The 16,686-nt window shown below is 40.8% G+C and overlaps 1 protein-coding gene and 1 pseudogene across 13 annotated transcripts in view; one reads left to right on the top strand and one right to left on the bottom strand.

The window, feature by feature from the left end:
- LOC147616370 (uncharacterized) overlaps positions 1–16,686 on the top strand; it is a 301,034-nt pseudogene that overhangs the window by 38,586 nt on the left and 245,762 nt on the right.
- LOC147616371 (callose synthase 3-like) overlaps positions 16,194–16,686 on the bottom strand; it is a 118,653-nt gene continuing 118,160 nt past the window's right edge. For 10 of the 13 annotated variants that reach the window (XM_086777430.1, XM_086777437.1, XM_086777425.1 and 7 more), the window contains one exon: positions 16,194–16,593. In XM_086777430.1, coding sequence (XP_086633556.1) covers positions 16,279–16,593 — 315 coding nt within the window. In that variant the 3' untranslated portion in view covers positions 16,194–16,278. The remainder of the gene's footprint in view (positions 16,594–16,686) is intronic. The other 3 variants (XR_015262486.1, XM_086777427.1, XM_086777428.1) reach the window with 1 other exon arrangement.

Below are 16,686 nucleotides of genomic sequence, written 5' to 3'. Positions count from 1 at the left end.
AGCCGGATTATGGGTCAAATGCTTTCATAAAGCCACCTCTTACAACTCCCAATGTACCCAAATTTCCTACCATCTATGGTAGTGGTGGTAAACCATACAATGCGGGTGGTTTCAAAAGTTAAAATACTTCTCAAAATCCTTCACAAGAGTGTGCAAAGCCAACTAATGATGGGATTACCAATACCAAATTTGTGAGGGAAGACCACATTAATGAGATGAGGGACAAAAACCTATGCTACAATTGTGGTGGGAAGTATAGCAAGGACCATTGGAAGGACGGAAAAGCCCGCAATGTCAAGATTAATATGGTTAATTCGAAAGTGGTGGATGATACTAATGACAAAGAAATGGATCCACTTGAAGAGCCATATGATTTTGTGGATGCTAACTATTCTTTAAAACCGAAAAGGGAGTTTCCTTTTGACCCCGGTGGTTATCTTGGTGATCTTCATGATTATGATGATGGCTTACCTCATACTTTGGATGCTACAAATGCATATGAACACAATGCTACTCTTTGTTCCATATTCAATGAATCCTATTCCGGTTGCAAAGGGGCACATACATCTAGATTCAAGGTTAAGGTCAAGGGAAGAGATGCATTTGTGTTGGTGGACAACAGTAGCACACATAGCTTTATGAACTACAAATCATTGGGAAATCTGAAGATGTACCCAGAGGCATTGGCAATGAAGAGAAAAGTTGAAGTAGCAAACGGGGATAGCTTGGATTGCACAATGATTTGCACAGAAATGTGGAATTATTGCTCTCAAAGGAGTACACTTGCAAAATTGAATTGTTGGTGCTAGATATGGGGCTGATTGATATGGTTTTGGGATGTGAGTGCCTATTAACTCTTGGAACCTTCTCTATGAATTTGCAACAAGGATTTTTGAGGTTCATGCATGGGAAGGAGACCATTACATTGCATGGTTTTGGCACCTCAAAATTAACCTTGATCAATAGCACACACAACTCAAAGAGGGAATTGAAAAAGAGTGGCTATATGTATGTTTTGCAGCTTTGTAAGGATGAGGACAATTAAAAAGAGAGAAAAGTTACACATGTGGGCATGAAGAAGCTACTTAAGGAGTATGAAGATGTGTTTCATATGCCCAAGTACTTGCCACTGATGAGGGAGGTAGATCATGCCATTGAGCTGGAGCCGAATGTAAGGCCGGTCAACAAACCTCCATATAGATTATGAAAAGTGGAGAAAGATGAAGTGGTAAAGCAAGTTAAAGAGCTCATAAATATAGGTTGGGTGGAACTGAGTCAATCACCATTTGCATCTCCCATTTTGGTATAGAAGAAGGATGGGACTTTTAGAATGTGCATAGATTATCGGGATGTCAATAAAAACACCATCAAGAATAGGTACCCAATCCCAAGAATTGATGATCTCTTAAATGAATTGAAGGGTGCCAAGTTCTTCACCAAGATTGACTTGCGGTCCAATTACCACGAAATAAGAATGAAAAGTGGGGATGAGCATAAGATGGTATTTCGTACCGAAAGAGGAATCTATTATTTCATGGTGGTGATGTCGTTTGGGCTATGTAATGCACCAGCCACTTTTCAAGCATTGATGAACAAAGTGCTACAGCCATTCCTCTTCAAGTTCGTATTGGTGTTCTTCGATGACATATTGGTGTATAGCAAGAGTGAAGAGGAGCACATGGTTCATGTGAAGGAGGTATTTGATGCATTTAGAGCCAACCAATTATATGCCAAAGAAACCAAGTGTACATTCATGGCAAAAGAGTGGAATACCTTGGTCACATTGTGAGCATTAATGGCATAAAGGTGGACCCCAAGAAGATGGAATGTGTGAAGAAGTGGCCTACTCCCGCCAATCTCACTCAAATGATGGGATTCTTAGGTCTTTCATCATTCTATCGCCGGTTCATTGAGAAGTATACACATATAGTGGCTCCTTTGATGAATAAGTGAAAGAAGGAGGCATTCTTTTAGGATATAACGGCACAAAAGAGTTTTAATGAGCTAAAAAGAATGCTTCCTTTGGCACCTATCTTGGTATGCCCAGATTTCTCCAAGCCTTTCACTATTAGAGTGGATGTATGTGGAAGGGGCATTGGTGCCGTGAAGCCGCAAACTTCACGACAAGGAGATGGGGATGCATATTTATGACCAAGAGATGATTGCTATTTTACACGCAATCAAGAAATGGCATCACTATCTTTATGGAAGTAAATTTTATGTGCAAAGTGACCATAGGGTTCTTCAATTCTTCCTATCATAATCAAATCTTTCACCTAAGCAAAGAAGGTGGTTGGCAACCCTTTAACAATATGATTTTGAGATCACATATACGAAGGGAAGGGAAAATGTGGTGGCGTATTCACTTTCTAGAATGTGGGCATTATCAACCATCATGGAAGTGCATAATGATTGGATTAAGGAGATTCAACAGGAATATATGCTTGATGATGAGGCTTCACAAATAGTGCATAAATTACAGCATGGTGTTTATCATCTCATTTTCGGTTACAAAATGGTCTCCTCTATCACAAGGAAAGGGTGTATCTTGTACCCCACTCATCCTTCAAGAAGAAGGTCATGGTAGATGACAAGCATTCTACTCCCATGGCAGGACATTTGGGTTTGTTCAAAACCTATGATGCCATAAGGAAGAGCTTTCATTGGAAAGGCCAATGGAGGGAAGTCAAAGAGTATGTTTCTAAGTGTATGCCTTGTCAACTCAACAAGGATCCCACACACAAGCCCGGTCATTTGCTTCAGCATTTACCTATTCTGGAGGGTAAATGGGTGCATATTGCTATGGATTTCATTACCAGCTTGCCTTCTACCAAGAGGGGATGGGATAGCATTTAGGTGGTACAAAAGCTGTCCATTTTGTACCATCAAAAGTGAGACACTCGGAATCTATGGTGGCACACAAATTCATGGAAAATGTGTTCAAGTTGCTTGGTATGCCGCAGCAAATAGTGAGTGATCGAGATGTGAAGTTTATGGGCACATTTTGACATACATTGTTTGATAGCATGGGAACCAAGTTAACTCCTAACATGGTCTGTCATCCAAAAACCAATGGTCAAACCGAGAGGGTCAATAAGTGGCTTGAGACTTACTTGAGGAATTATTGCTATGAAACGCAACATGCATGGGATGATTGGTTGCATTTAGTGGAGTTAACTTACAATGGCACCTATTATAGTAGTATTGAAATGTCACCTTTTGAGGCTATGTATGGCTACAAGGTGCATGTACCGATTGTAGGATTCAAGCAAGAGAATGCAAATCCACATACAAGGAAGGAAATGGAAAGAATGCAAACTCTTTTGTAAACATGCAAAGAGAACATCAAGAAGTCTCAAGAGAAGATGAAGCATTATGAAGATGCACATTGAAGGCCATTGGAATTCAAAGAATGGGACTTTTTGTTCTTGAGGATACCTAATACTCGACATGGATCTCTCAAAGGTAGTACCAACACAAAGCTTGCACACCATTATTATGGACCATACAAAGTATTGAGAAGGATTGGTGAAGTGGCTTATCAATTGCTACTTCTATCTACTACAAGGATACATAAGGTCTTTCATGTATCACATTTGAAATCATATGTTGGGCCGGAGGTGCAAGTATTGGATGAGCTCCCACCCATGAGTGAAGATGCCATGGTGGAGTACATTCCCAAGAAGGTGTTGGGAGAAAGAGAGAAGGTGTTACGCAACCACACTTTGCATGAATGCCTTGTTAAGTGGAAAGGTTTACCTCAAGATGAAGCAACATGGAAGCCCGCCTCTATGTTGGAGGGGATGGAACACCTTTTTGATGCATCCGAGGTGCATTCTTGAGTCAAAACAGTAAAAAACAGCTTGTTGTAATTTATTGTTATGGGGCATAAAAGAGGTTCAAACGGATGCAATTGACATATACATTTCTTAGCCATGATTGATAATGAGTTGGGTAGCATTACATGAAGTTTTGGAGGTCTCAAAGCCTTAAATCATGCTTTTTTGGATAGCTTTGGCAAAGAAGTGTTAAGTGGTTCATGTTGATGCTTATGCAAACCATCCATACTATGGTTTTACTTTGTGCATGTTTCGCAGACAAAACATATTTGGGTGGGGATGGTTTGTAATAAAGTAGATTAGTGTCATTTACATGTGTATTTTTGAGGACCTTGGACTATATTAGACATAGGCTCATGGGCATTGTACCTTTTTATCATTTGACTTTACCTTTCTTGGAGCTCTAATGCCCAAGCTTCTATGGTGTTCTTCTCCCTTAGAGATGAAGTTGGTGACTACACCCATGTTATCTACTCCATGTCATGAGTGGGTCTTTTGCTTTCTTGCATTACAGTTCTCACGGTTGCCATTCTCGCAAACAGACTGAATGTCTCCTTATAGTCAATGCCATGTGTTGGTGCATTACCCTTGGCAACCAATTTCCTTATACCTACTCACTAAACCATCTCTGTTATGCTTGACCTTATACACCCACTTACATTCAATTGCCTTCTTTTCCTTAGGCAAAGGTACTAACTCCCATGTTTCATTTACATCCAATGCTGCCATCTCCTTATTCATGGCATCTTCCTATATTTTATTTCCAAGTGCCTATTCAAAACAAGTAGGCTCCAGCTCCTGTATTTCTTCAACCATGTAAGCATAATGATGGGCTATATATTCATCAATCTTAACTTATCAACAAGGTATCCAACTTTTGTAGACTTGTGTACATCTAGATCACTGCCAAGTGTCTTCAAAACAGCCCTAGCTCTCCTTATAGTAGGAGTAACCACAGATGGAATGCCAAGCTCCTCATCAAGGCTCTGCTCAGAGCCACTAGAGTCACCATCCACATATGAGTGACCTGTTGACAAACCAAGCACAAAAGGTTGATCTACCTTTTCCTTCCCTTTACATATACATGTGTACCTACATCTATCTTCAACCTGCCTAATCATGGACTAACACTGGATCCACTACTAGAGGACTCTCCAGGTCTATTAAACACCTGTGAGATTGCTGCTCTACATATTGTGCAACATTAGTACTTCTTACATATGCATCTTCTGTTGCACTCACTTTTGGTGCATACAAGCTACTCATCTCATCAACAAACACAACATCTCTGCTTACTCGTATCTCACAAGTGGTAGGGTTATAACATCTATAACCTTTCTGCTCCAAAGAATAGCTAATGAAGATGCATTTCTCTACCTTTGGATCCAACTTTGTTCTCACTTCCTTGGGAACATGCACATATGCAATATACCCAAACACTTTCAAGTGAGACACATTTGGTGTTATGCCTGTAAACTTCTATTCAGGCATCATACCACCATGAACATTAGTGGGGGTTATGTTCATAATGTACATAGCAATTGCTACTGCTTCTTCTTAAAAATAATGTGGCATATTCTTTTTAGACATCAAGGCACGTTTGTATGCTTCTTTTTTCGACTAAGAGTTTAAATCTCTGAAAGTTAGTAACTGAAAGTTAGCAAACACCTGACTTTTCTTCTTCATGAAATAAACCCACACTTTCCTATTGTGATCATTAATAAATGTAACATAATACATGTAACCTACAATTATTGATGTCTTGGTTGGTCCTTAAATGTATAATATCTAACAACCTTGCACTAACATGCTTTTCACATGGGAAAGCATGTTTGGCCTACTTACCAAACTAGCATACTTTACATACTTTATGCATACCAGATGATGCATACTTGCCTTGCATCAACTTTCCACTTTTAATGTCATTCTTCTTTTTAAAGAAGTCTATAGCCATGTGCCCTAGTTTGCCACAATAATAACACTCTATCATCACCACTCTATTTACTAGATGATGCATACTTGCCTTGCATCAACTTTCCACTTTTAATATCACTCTTCTTTTTAAAGAAGTCCTTTGCCGTGTGTCCTAGTTTGCCACAATAATAACACTCGATTTGCACTCTAGTTTCTTTGCCAACCACCTTGGCTCCTTTGTCTCCCCCTACCTCTAGACTGGCCTCTTCCACCTGTATATGATTGCTGCTGCTGCCTGCTCTACGAATCATTGGACTATTTTTGTCCATAATTCTAGTTTCCATGTTGGCCACACACATTGGCCTTGACCACGACCTCTACCTCTGTCTCTACCTGAATTGGCGTAGAAGGCCTATTATGATGTGTTCTTGCTTTGTGAAGAAGAGTCCTCACTCAGAGACTTTTCTTCTATAATCAGCATAGACACTAAGTCCTGAAAGTTGGGAACATTCTCTCTGACTTCAATGGAGGTTTTGAATGGCTTGTACTCTTTGCTAAGCCCATTCAAACAAACACTCACTAAATCATCATCTTCCACCAATACATTTGATTGGGCTTCTAGGCCTACCTTTAGTCACCCCTCTATCGTAAGCAAAATGTAAACATAAGTAGAATCCTAGCATCTATCATCAACTTTAGACATTGTAAACCACCATGAGTAAGACCTACGGGCACTTGGATAGTCGTCATAAACCAAAGTTGTAAACAATAACTAGAGCTAGCATTGTCATCTTAATAACCATGGATACCAAAATATCATATTGTGACATTGGGGATAATGGCATATGATCCAAGGGTCTATTAACCTTAGAACATTTGGTAGACTATGGTTAAAACCAAAGCATAATATTCTAAGCACCTAGCTCTAGTGGAGGAGGATTTCCCTTGCACTCAAATCTAGGCTTTGGGTGCTCTCTTCAAGACTTTATTAGGGTTTTGTTTAAGGATTAATTACACTAATCTCTTGTACTCCAACCTACATAAGAGGCTCTCAACTAATGCATGAGTACAACGTCTCCATTATCCCATTTCTTATCTTTATGCTGCCCATTTAGTTTTTCATGTGATTAGTATTAATCTCTCTTATATGTTTTGTTCAATGTTAATACAATGAGTTCCATCATATTACTCATGCCAACATAATCCCAAAAACAAATTCTTGCTCAAGCTACATTACATTTTGCATCCAGTCTCCATTTTCCTTTTGCACTCATGAGATGCATTGTTTTTGTCTAGTTATATGTAAGCTTTTAAAGAACTCTTTAGATGAGCATCCCTTGTCCAGGATAGACTTATTTCTGGACTTGACTTGCCACTTTTACAACTTTCTATAATTATTCAATTCATGCAAATGCTTGGCATAGCATATCTAGCACTCTTCATGAGGAGACAAGGGACAAACATGGCTAGTTTCTTCAAGAGTTTGCAACTAACTTTTGAGCTGTTGAATTCTCTCTCTCCTCACCCATATACCATTTTTCTTGATCTGTAATTAATTTATAATCACCCCTTTCATTTGAGATGTAAAATGGCACCAATAAATATACATATCTTCATAAATTTCAGCCATCAAAGAAATGACAAAATCGACAACCAATTCTATGAAATACTAATGTCGTAGCTAATCAACAGTTTTCTCTTAACTGATAGCTGTAAATCAACATTGGCATGCTAAAGTAATAACTCAACCATACACGAGCATGATCAGAGAGCTACAAAGAGTAATCCGTCCACGTTCTATATAGAAAAGAATCAATCCAAGTAGCATTCAACAAACACATCTATCAAGCCTTGCTATGTAAGTTATATAAGCATTATGATAAAAGGTATAGCCCTTCTTATCAAGGCACATGGCCATCCAAATTTAAAATTCATCCATGTGACTTATTGCATTTTATTAGGCAAATCTTTAAGCTACAATCATGTGTGAAATGTCACGAGTATTATCATCTCTTGCTGAAGAGTTATTAAAATCCCCACATACGAGAGCATTCATCAACCAAGGGTAATGCTACAATTGTGACCACATCCTAGGTCTTTCTGAAAAAATTGTGGAAGCATAAACAGATGCAAATTCATATGTTTCACCATTGAGCATACATTCCACGATGAGTTTGCACTATTGGTTGCAAATCTTGTCTAAGAAAAAAACATGCCCAAAGAAAGTAGAACAACCAGCATAATATAAATAGTATCCATCAAAGAATTCAGTCCAACAAACCACAGCATGTTGCTTACATTCCAAAGACATAGACATACTATGTGAAGCTATATTTGATGTACATAGTCAGACCAACCTCTATTTATTCAAGTTGCTTAAACCCTGTACATTATATGACATGCATTTAGGAGGTGCATCCATATTACAGGTCTCCTGCACAATCATTGTCCAAGTGCTAGTAATTTCATGATCTTCAATAGTCGCAGCTTCAGTATTGGAGGTCTCATGTTCTTGCTGAAGGAGAGCACCTTCCACAATATCATCTATAATTAGTTATTCCCTTTCTTCATTACCATCTACATCAAACGAGTCGGTCTCTTCCTTGCTCTCCATATCCATTTGCGATGTAAGTATTGTATCTTTTGCAAAGTCTAGTTCACAAGCCACTGTGCATTCGGCATACAGAAAATGTCTCATGCAACTTCATAGATATGAATACACCATGGCATGCGAAATGTAGGCATATGGAATAAAATACCTTTCTTGATCATTCTATTGAGAAGTTGAAATTAAGTGCAAGCCATATCAGTTTGCTTGCATATTCTATACAGTTTGCATTCCACCTTAGACTATTGCAGCCCAAAGCTTTCTTGTATCAACTTCCCCTAACAAGCAAGCTGTACTTTGAGATGATACCACTATAACAAGTCTCCATAAGAGTTGTGGCATGGATACTTGGATTATCTTCAAGAAAATAACAAATTCATGAATAAAACCTTAAGAAAAATAAAAAAATAAACAAAAGAGAGAGAGTAGAGAGAGGACACCACAGTAGGGGTCGGAATAACCGACCCCCCTCTCGTCTTTTTACATGTCTCAACAATGAGAGAATAGCTAGATTGAAAACTAGAAGTATTCTCACAAGGCATCTCGATAAGAATAGACGTTGTTTGAGAGACACCTTACAACCCCAAATCAGTCAAAGCCTTATGGGTTCAAAAGGTCACAACAACGTAGTAATATTTATCCACACTCGCCCGTGATACAAATGCAATTCATGTTTCAGACAGGCTTGTGGTGGGAAAGTCAACACAAATCCTTCATTTGTTATCACATCCAACACCGTGTTAACTCAATGGAGGCCAAAAAGCAGGCCTCTTGGCTCGTATACTACAAGTGGTTGAGGAAACACTGAAGACCAATAAATTATTTCCAATCAAAAATAATTCCCAGTCAATGCATCTCTACCATGCCAGTGAATAGAAGACATAGCTAATTTCCAATCACAAAGAAGAGAACATGCATAAGCTCATCTCAAAATTTTCCCTTTAAATTTACTAAGCACTGCTTTCCAGTGAGAAATGTGCCAATTTCCAAAAGCTCTAGTCTTGATGGAAGCACATGTGCTGCAACGTACTATGGCCCATGGCCTGCCGAAACTGAAAACAAGTGAATCATTGTGACCTGTCTTGCCAAGAGATGATAATGTGCAGATCAAGTATATTTAGTCCACTATGCATTTTAGGTCTGCAAACCAAAGATCGTCTAAGAAAACACAACGCTCTCGTATGATGCTTGGCTTTCCACAATAATTCCAAGGCATCAGACTTAAAAGTATCAATATCAGTTTTATGCCAAATCACTAACAAGTAAAATTGCACATTGACCATAATGATTGCTTGAACAATTTTGAGATGCACATGCAAAGGCCATGTAGAAAACTTCCAATATGCTAGCACGGCCTTCAATTTGTTCAATACCCAATGAATAGCATATCCTACGTAGACATATACCATGCCAATGGGTGGATACCCCAAATGTCTAACCAAGTGGTCTGGTAAAATAATTTGTCCTAGCCATAACAATGCATGCCAGTCAGAAGAAGTCAATGGAAGCAGTTTAAACTTAGAAAATTTGATATAAAGTCCAACTGCTTTACCAAACAATTCCAAAGTTCTCATGATGCACTTGAGATCATTTGGATCATTTTTCATCTTTGGATTTCTTAACTGCACAAAGGCAATTACATGGTCTACAGTTATCCAATGGTTCGCATTTTGTGGCCTAGGCCTATGCAAATGATTCTTTGTGCGTGCCCACACACACACACATGGTAGTAATAACTGCATCTTTTTTAGTAAAATAATGAAGCAAACACTTCCAACTTATAGAATTCATTTGACAATTACAAGATGATTGGAGTTTATGATGGCAATTATCGAAGAATTATTTGAAAATGCACGCGCACGCATACATGCCCACGTGCGTGGTGGGGGTGGTGTGTGTGTGTGTTCGGGTCTACGACCTTGCTTGACTGCTTGTGTTCGCTTGCAACCCTTTTCGTCGGCGACCTTGCTTGCCTGCAACCCTGTTCGCTTGTGACCTTACTCATCTGTGAACGTGTGTCTCTGCTTGCTTGCGAGCCTGCGATTTCATCACTCCCTCCTCCTACTTGCTCTGTGTGTGTGTGTGTGTGTGTGTGTTGTACAACAGTGTTTCTGTGGGGATTTTTCAAGTCATGGAAATTCATCAATATAAGAGAGGTGATCTCAAGCGTCGTCGGGTCGTTATTGATGAAGGACAGGACTATTGTGCTAATCCTGAGCTGCAGCCCTTTGCTGAGGCTTTGCACGAGGGTTTTTCTGAGATCAATCAAGCATGGGGAATGATCATGTGCCCGAGTTTCCTGTTTCTGTTCAAGGGCAAGTGTTCTATGCACCTGTTATGAGTTTGGCTCAGCAAGCTGTTGTATTATTCTTCTCCAGACGTATGCCTGATGCTGGAGATGTTGCACAATGGCTGAAATATTTGCTTAAAGGTTGTGTTGTTGCGGGATGCTACAAGGCGACCAGAGGCTTCTATGAGGTTATATTCACAAACGCTCAATACAAACAACAAATTTTGGAAAAATCCCCTTTGTTTTTTTGGAATGCAATTGGTGCATGTATATCCTTGGTTGCCTACCAAGGACTATCAAAGTCTTATAGGCCACAAATGTCATGTTTGGGTTGAGGTAGTTGATCTACCATAATATTGTACGTCTCCATTGCCGTATCTAGCAGAAGCCCTTGGAAAAGTGGTTTTCCCACCAAGTTCTATTGGAAATGTTACCCTTGGATGGACAATGCTTTTCTTTGTGGGGATTTTAACAATTCTCCTACTCTTGGGGACAGTAGTACGCAACGATCACATATGCTTATGACAGAACACCAAGCTTGGAGTCACATGACTGATTCTTTACATGCTTGTGATTTGTGGCAGCACTTTATTGCCTGGTCGTACTGGGTTTACTTTTCATCATAATGCATTTACTCAGTATTGGGCTCGACCAGATCAATGGTATATGCTGCATGCAATGCAATTTGATGCTTTCACTTGTGAGATGAACTTGGATTTCAGTCTGCAGTTTTCGAATCATTTTTTGCTTTGTATTACTTTGTTTTTTGCTCTCCGAGTGCATGATATACCACTGCCATGCAAGCGCTTGTTATTGGTCAATAACAATTACATCAAACATCAGACCTTTAAAGCTATGGTGATTGGGCTTATTGATCGTCTTGCATTACATGCCTCAATGGATGCAAATTGGGCATGGGACTATTTTATTGTGGGCATGCAAGATGTCATTCAATATTATGGCAAATGGTATATGGGAGACTTGTGCTGACACATCACAAATGCTAAGAATTAAATTCAATCTCTCACATATATTTCTCGGCATAGCTCTTTGTCCTCTGATGAGCATCTTGCTTTCAGGCTGTCTATCAGTGTTTAGTTGACAATGATTGTCGTAAGCTCCGCAAATGGCAATTGCGTTCACATCAAAAAGCCACAGGGTGCTCCTCTAAGGCTTTTTTTAAAAGCCTTCATACCTCCCGTCGGATGCACTCACTTCATTGGGTCTAAAGGCCAGACGGTTCCTGGATAGAAAATAAGGAGCAACTTGATGATGTTGTTCGCAATTATTATACTGACTTATTTGCTTCCCCTAGCCCTTATTCTTCTGTTGAGATGGATGCTAGAAATGTATTCCTTGTGCAGGTTCAACCATTTTATCTTTGGATGAGGCACATGATTTTGAGCTTCCCTTTATAGAGGGTGAGTTGTTTGCTGCATTCCCACGATTTGGACACTCTAAATCCCGTGGATGGGATGGTCTGACAATAGAATTCTTTGCTGAATTTTGGGATCAGTTGTGCCCTGTTCTACTGCATAAGATCAATCATGCATGGATCTCTGGTTCTCTGCCCTCTTTGTGGAAACAAGGTCTGCTACGATCGATTCCCAAAAAACAGTTATGTGCACAATTGTCAAATTGGTGCCCCATTACACTAATGCCTGTGGTGTATAAGTTGGTTTTGAAGATGCTGGCTATTAGATTGTCACATCTTCTCCATCATGGGTTGCAGCCAGGTCAGTATGGGTTTGTCCCACGACGCAGGCAGATCATGGATAATATTGCCAATTCTTATATAGGCATTAAATATGCCAAATACACAGATCGGGATGTTCTCATTATGTAGGTGGATATTGAAAAGGCTTTTGACACAGTTCATCAGGGACTTCATTTCTACAGTCATAGCTCGATTGGGAAAATGCAAAATGTGGTTTATAGGCTCTATGAGGATGGCACTGTGCATTGCCTATTGGCTGATGCCCTTTCCTCCTCTTGGACCTTAGGCCGCTCTGTGAGGCAAGGCTGTCCATTGAGTGCTTTGGTATATGCTATTGCCACTCATCCCCTGCTATTACACATGGATGCCCTGGTTTCAACACAACATTTACAAGGCATTAACATTCATGGGAGTTCTCCTTTTGTTAGTCAAGCATATGCAAATGACTCTTTTTTCTTTTTACAAAACTCTAAATTAGATCTTCAACAGATTATGCATTGCCTTGCCTTGTATGGTCTGGCAACGGGTTTAAAAGTAAATTTTGACAAATCCAAACTCCTGGCCTTGAAGGAGCATGACTGGCATAAATTGTTGTGGCCGGGTCTTTTGATTCCTCTAGATCAGGTGGTGCAGCATTTGGGGTACCCCATTGGATGGCATATTTCTTTGACACAAGAAAGGCAGTGGGTGGTTCATAAGCTTTATCATAAGCTTGATTTTTGGAAACTTTCTACTTGGCCGCTTCATGTTCGCCTTCGGATTGTTCAGTCTATCATTACGACGTATGTCCAATTCCATTTGCCTCATTCATTGGTCCTCTACAGATATTGATCAATTCATGTCTAAAGCGATGGAATGTCTCTCGCGCACTAAAACGGACCACAAAGCGGTTTGTCCACTCCGGTATAATTATGTATGTACACCAAAAATGCATGGGGGCTTGAACATTCTTAATATTCATTTTCATGTATTGGCGAGGAAGGCAATTCTCTTATCAACATTTGTGGAGCAACAGAAACCTTGGACACTTATGCTTTCTAGTATGTTGGCCTCCCTCTGGACAGGTGCTTTTGGCCATTGGATCCCTGATATACGGGATGTCATATTTGGGTATTTTTGGGGACGCATTCCTAGTTGTCCCTTTTCTACTCGTCTACTTCATGACTAGCAACTATTACTCTCTCATCCGGATCTTGGCAACACCCTTTGTCAGCGAAGCATACATTGGAGCCGTGTTTCTGATTGCCCATCAGCCCTTTCTCAACCACGAAAGGCTTATTTTCTTCATTATAGGAAATTTGTACCGTGGCTAATGTGATTGATGAAAGAGGCTACAACCTCTCTTTCCCTCAAGCAAGGAGGCGTCATCATTTGGGTATGCACCATCAGTCTATTTGGCATGCTATTATTACTATGCTGCATACGTCTCAGCCGGTTCCGCCATTTTTCTCTACTCTGCCACTCCTAGATTGGAGGTTTGATCGTGGGCTCCCAGGTTATTCCTCCTTCACCTTTGCGGATCTGATAGCTAAAGATACCTATCGCAGTCTTCTCCCACAGCCATGGATTCAGGAGCATGGTAATTGGCTATAGTGCTTGGACAAATCTCTTGCATGGTGGAAGACTTTTCTTCATCACATCTGGAAAAGTAAACTTCCTTTGAAGCAGCGGGTTTTCCTTTGGCGGTGTTGGGTGCACTCCCAGTGGGTTCTCCGTTGGCTATCAGGCAGATTGCTTCATCAGTTTGGCTGAGTTGTTCGCATCCACGTGAGACTATGCTACATCTTTTATTGGCCTCTCTTACTGTTCATGAATTTTTTGCTCATTTGACAGCTCTTCTTCATGCTGGTTTTCCCAGCCTCACTTTTAGCAAGCATTTCTAGTTCTTTTATTAGCCGGGCTTATGCTGATGACTCCTATTTCTTCTTGCGCAATTCTCAGTCAGATCTTCAACAGCTTATGCAAGCCCTTGATCTGTATGGTTTGGCGGCGGGGTTAAAAGTTAACTTTGCAAAATCAAAACTCCTGCCTTTGCACGAGCATGGCTGCCATCGTTTCTTGTGGCCAAGCCTCTTGCTCCCTCCTGATCATGCGGTGCGGCATTTGGGGTACCCCATTGGTTGGCACATTTCCTTGGCACACGAGAGACAATGGGTGCTTCAAAAGCTCTACCATAAGCTGGACTACTGGAAACTTTCCACTTGGCCACTTCATGTTCGCCTTTGGATTGTCCAGTCCATCATTATGGCTTATGTGCAATTTCATCTTCCACTCATTCATTGGTCCTCTTCGGACATTTAGCAGTTTATGTCCATAGCGATATAATGTCTTTGGCGTACCAAAACTGACCATAAGGCGGTACGTCTACTCAAATGCAGTTATGTTTGCATACCAAAAATGCATGGGGGCTTGCTCAACATACATGTTCATGTGCTTGCTCGCAAGGCCATGCTCTTGCCTACTTTCGTGGAACGTCGTCAACCCTGGACACTCACGCTTTCTCGCTTGTTTGCCTCTCTCAAGATAGCAGCATTTGGACAATGGACACCAGCTATCCCGGATGTTATTTTCAGGCATTTTCAAGGCAACATTCCTAGCTATTCTTTTTCTACCCGTTTGCTTTCCGGTTGGCAACAGCTTTTGGCACATTTATCTTGGTCTGGCCGCCCTCCAGATCCCAGCAACTCGCTTCATCCGCAAAGTCTACACTGGAGTCGGGTCTTTGATTCCCCTTTGGCACTTTTTCAGCCTCATAAGGCTTATTTTCTACATCACTTGGGCATTTCTCTGATGGATGATGTAGTGGATGATAGTGGCTGCACTCTCTTTTCCACAGACCCGGACACGATTTCATCTGGGGATGCATCACCGACCTATATGTCATGCGATCACTGAGTCGCTACAGCCTTTCCGGCCGGTGCCTCGCCTGTTTTCTCCTCTTCTATTGGGGGCTACCATGTTATTCCACTTTGATCTATTTGCCAAAAAAACTTCTTGTCTTCTTCCGCAACCATGGATTCACGAGCATGGCAATCATTTTTGGCATTTGGATAGGCTGCTTGGGTGGTGGAAAACATGTCTTCATCGTATATGGAAAAGTAAGCTTCCCCTCAAGCAGCAGGTCTTTCTGTGGCGATGTTTGGTGGGGGCCCTCCCAGTGGGTGTCCTTCTAGCTACCCGACGTATTGCCTCCTCGGTTTGCCCTACTTGTTCGCATCTGCGCGAGACAGTCATGCATCTTCTCTAGACTTGTCTTGCCGCTCGAGATTTCCTAGCTCGTTTAACAGTTCTTCTCCATGCCCGGTTTCCAGCCTTTCCTTTGGCAGGCACTTTTGGCTGTTTGGTAGATATCCCTCTACCCCCCATGATATGCTCTTTTTTTCGTGGTGCTGTTATTGGGACTTAATGGAGTTTATACCATGCCCGCAACACTCAGCTGTTTGGGCACACTTCTGTCTTCGCCTTTTTCAGATTCTCCTTGCTCCAGTATCTCCAAGATGCCCACTGTCTTGGAGACCTTTCCACGGCCCAGTTGGACATGTTTTATCACTGTTTCTAGTTTTCCCATAGTAGCCGCTCTATGTTTGGGCAGCTATGAATGTACATTGCATTTATAATGAAACAGTGGTTTTCACCCAAAAAAGTGTGTGAGAGAGAAAGAGAGATATTAAGCATCTACTAAAGACCCAATGGGCCTACGAGATCAAAGTGATACAATAACGTCCATGGCATACCTCACCATTGCGTATCTCATCATGTGTGTGTGTGTGTGTGTGCGCGTGTGTGAGAGAGAGAGAGAGAGAGAGAGAGATTTCCTTGTCACTATTCTACAAAAGGATCCCAACTTCATATAAGGAAAAGAGCAATTTATGAAATAGAATATACATAATTGCAACTCAGACCATTTTTCTCAAGAGTTTTTATCAATATCTTTTGCATTTGCATCCTTATCTTCGGTCTTCTCTCCCTTTTCTTCAGTCTTTGATGTGTCTCCTTGAAGCCAAGCCCTTTTTCTCCGGTTTTCCTGCCGTGATACAAGAAAGCCAAGGAAGGCCCGGTCAAAAAGAATACAAATCTGGAAATCAGAAATGATAGGGATCCACGATAATAGAGCTATAGGTGCAAACACCATTAACCCCATTAAATAATCATAGCATCGGGCTAATCCTTTGACAGATTCCCACATGCCAGCTTTCTGCATAAGCCCTTTGCATGCCTGAGAAATCTGCACATATAAAAGACAAGCTTGATGTTGTGTGTGTGCTTCTTTGAAATCAGTTGGCTGGATGAGGGCACCCACTACTTCAGCAGCCTAAGA

The sequence above is a fragment of the Cibotium barometz genome, chromosome 38 (assembly GCF_041138505.1).
Source record: "Cibotium barometz isolate CiBa-2024 chromosome 38, ASM4113850v1, whole genome shotgun sequence".
NCBI lineage: Eukaryota > Viridiplantae > Streptophyta > Polypodiopsida > Cyatheales > Cibotiaceae > Cibotium > Cibotium barometz.
Note: the sequence above shows the minus strand (reverse complement) of the source record. Positions and strands in the feature narration are given on the sequence as shown.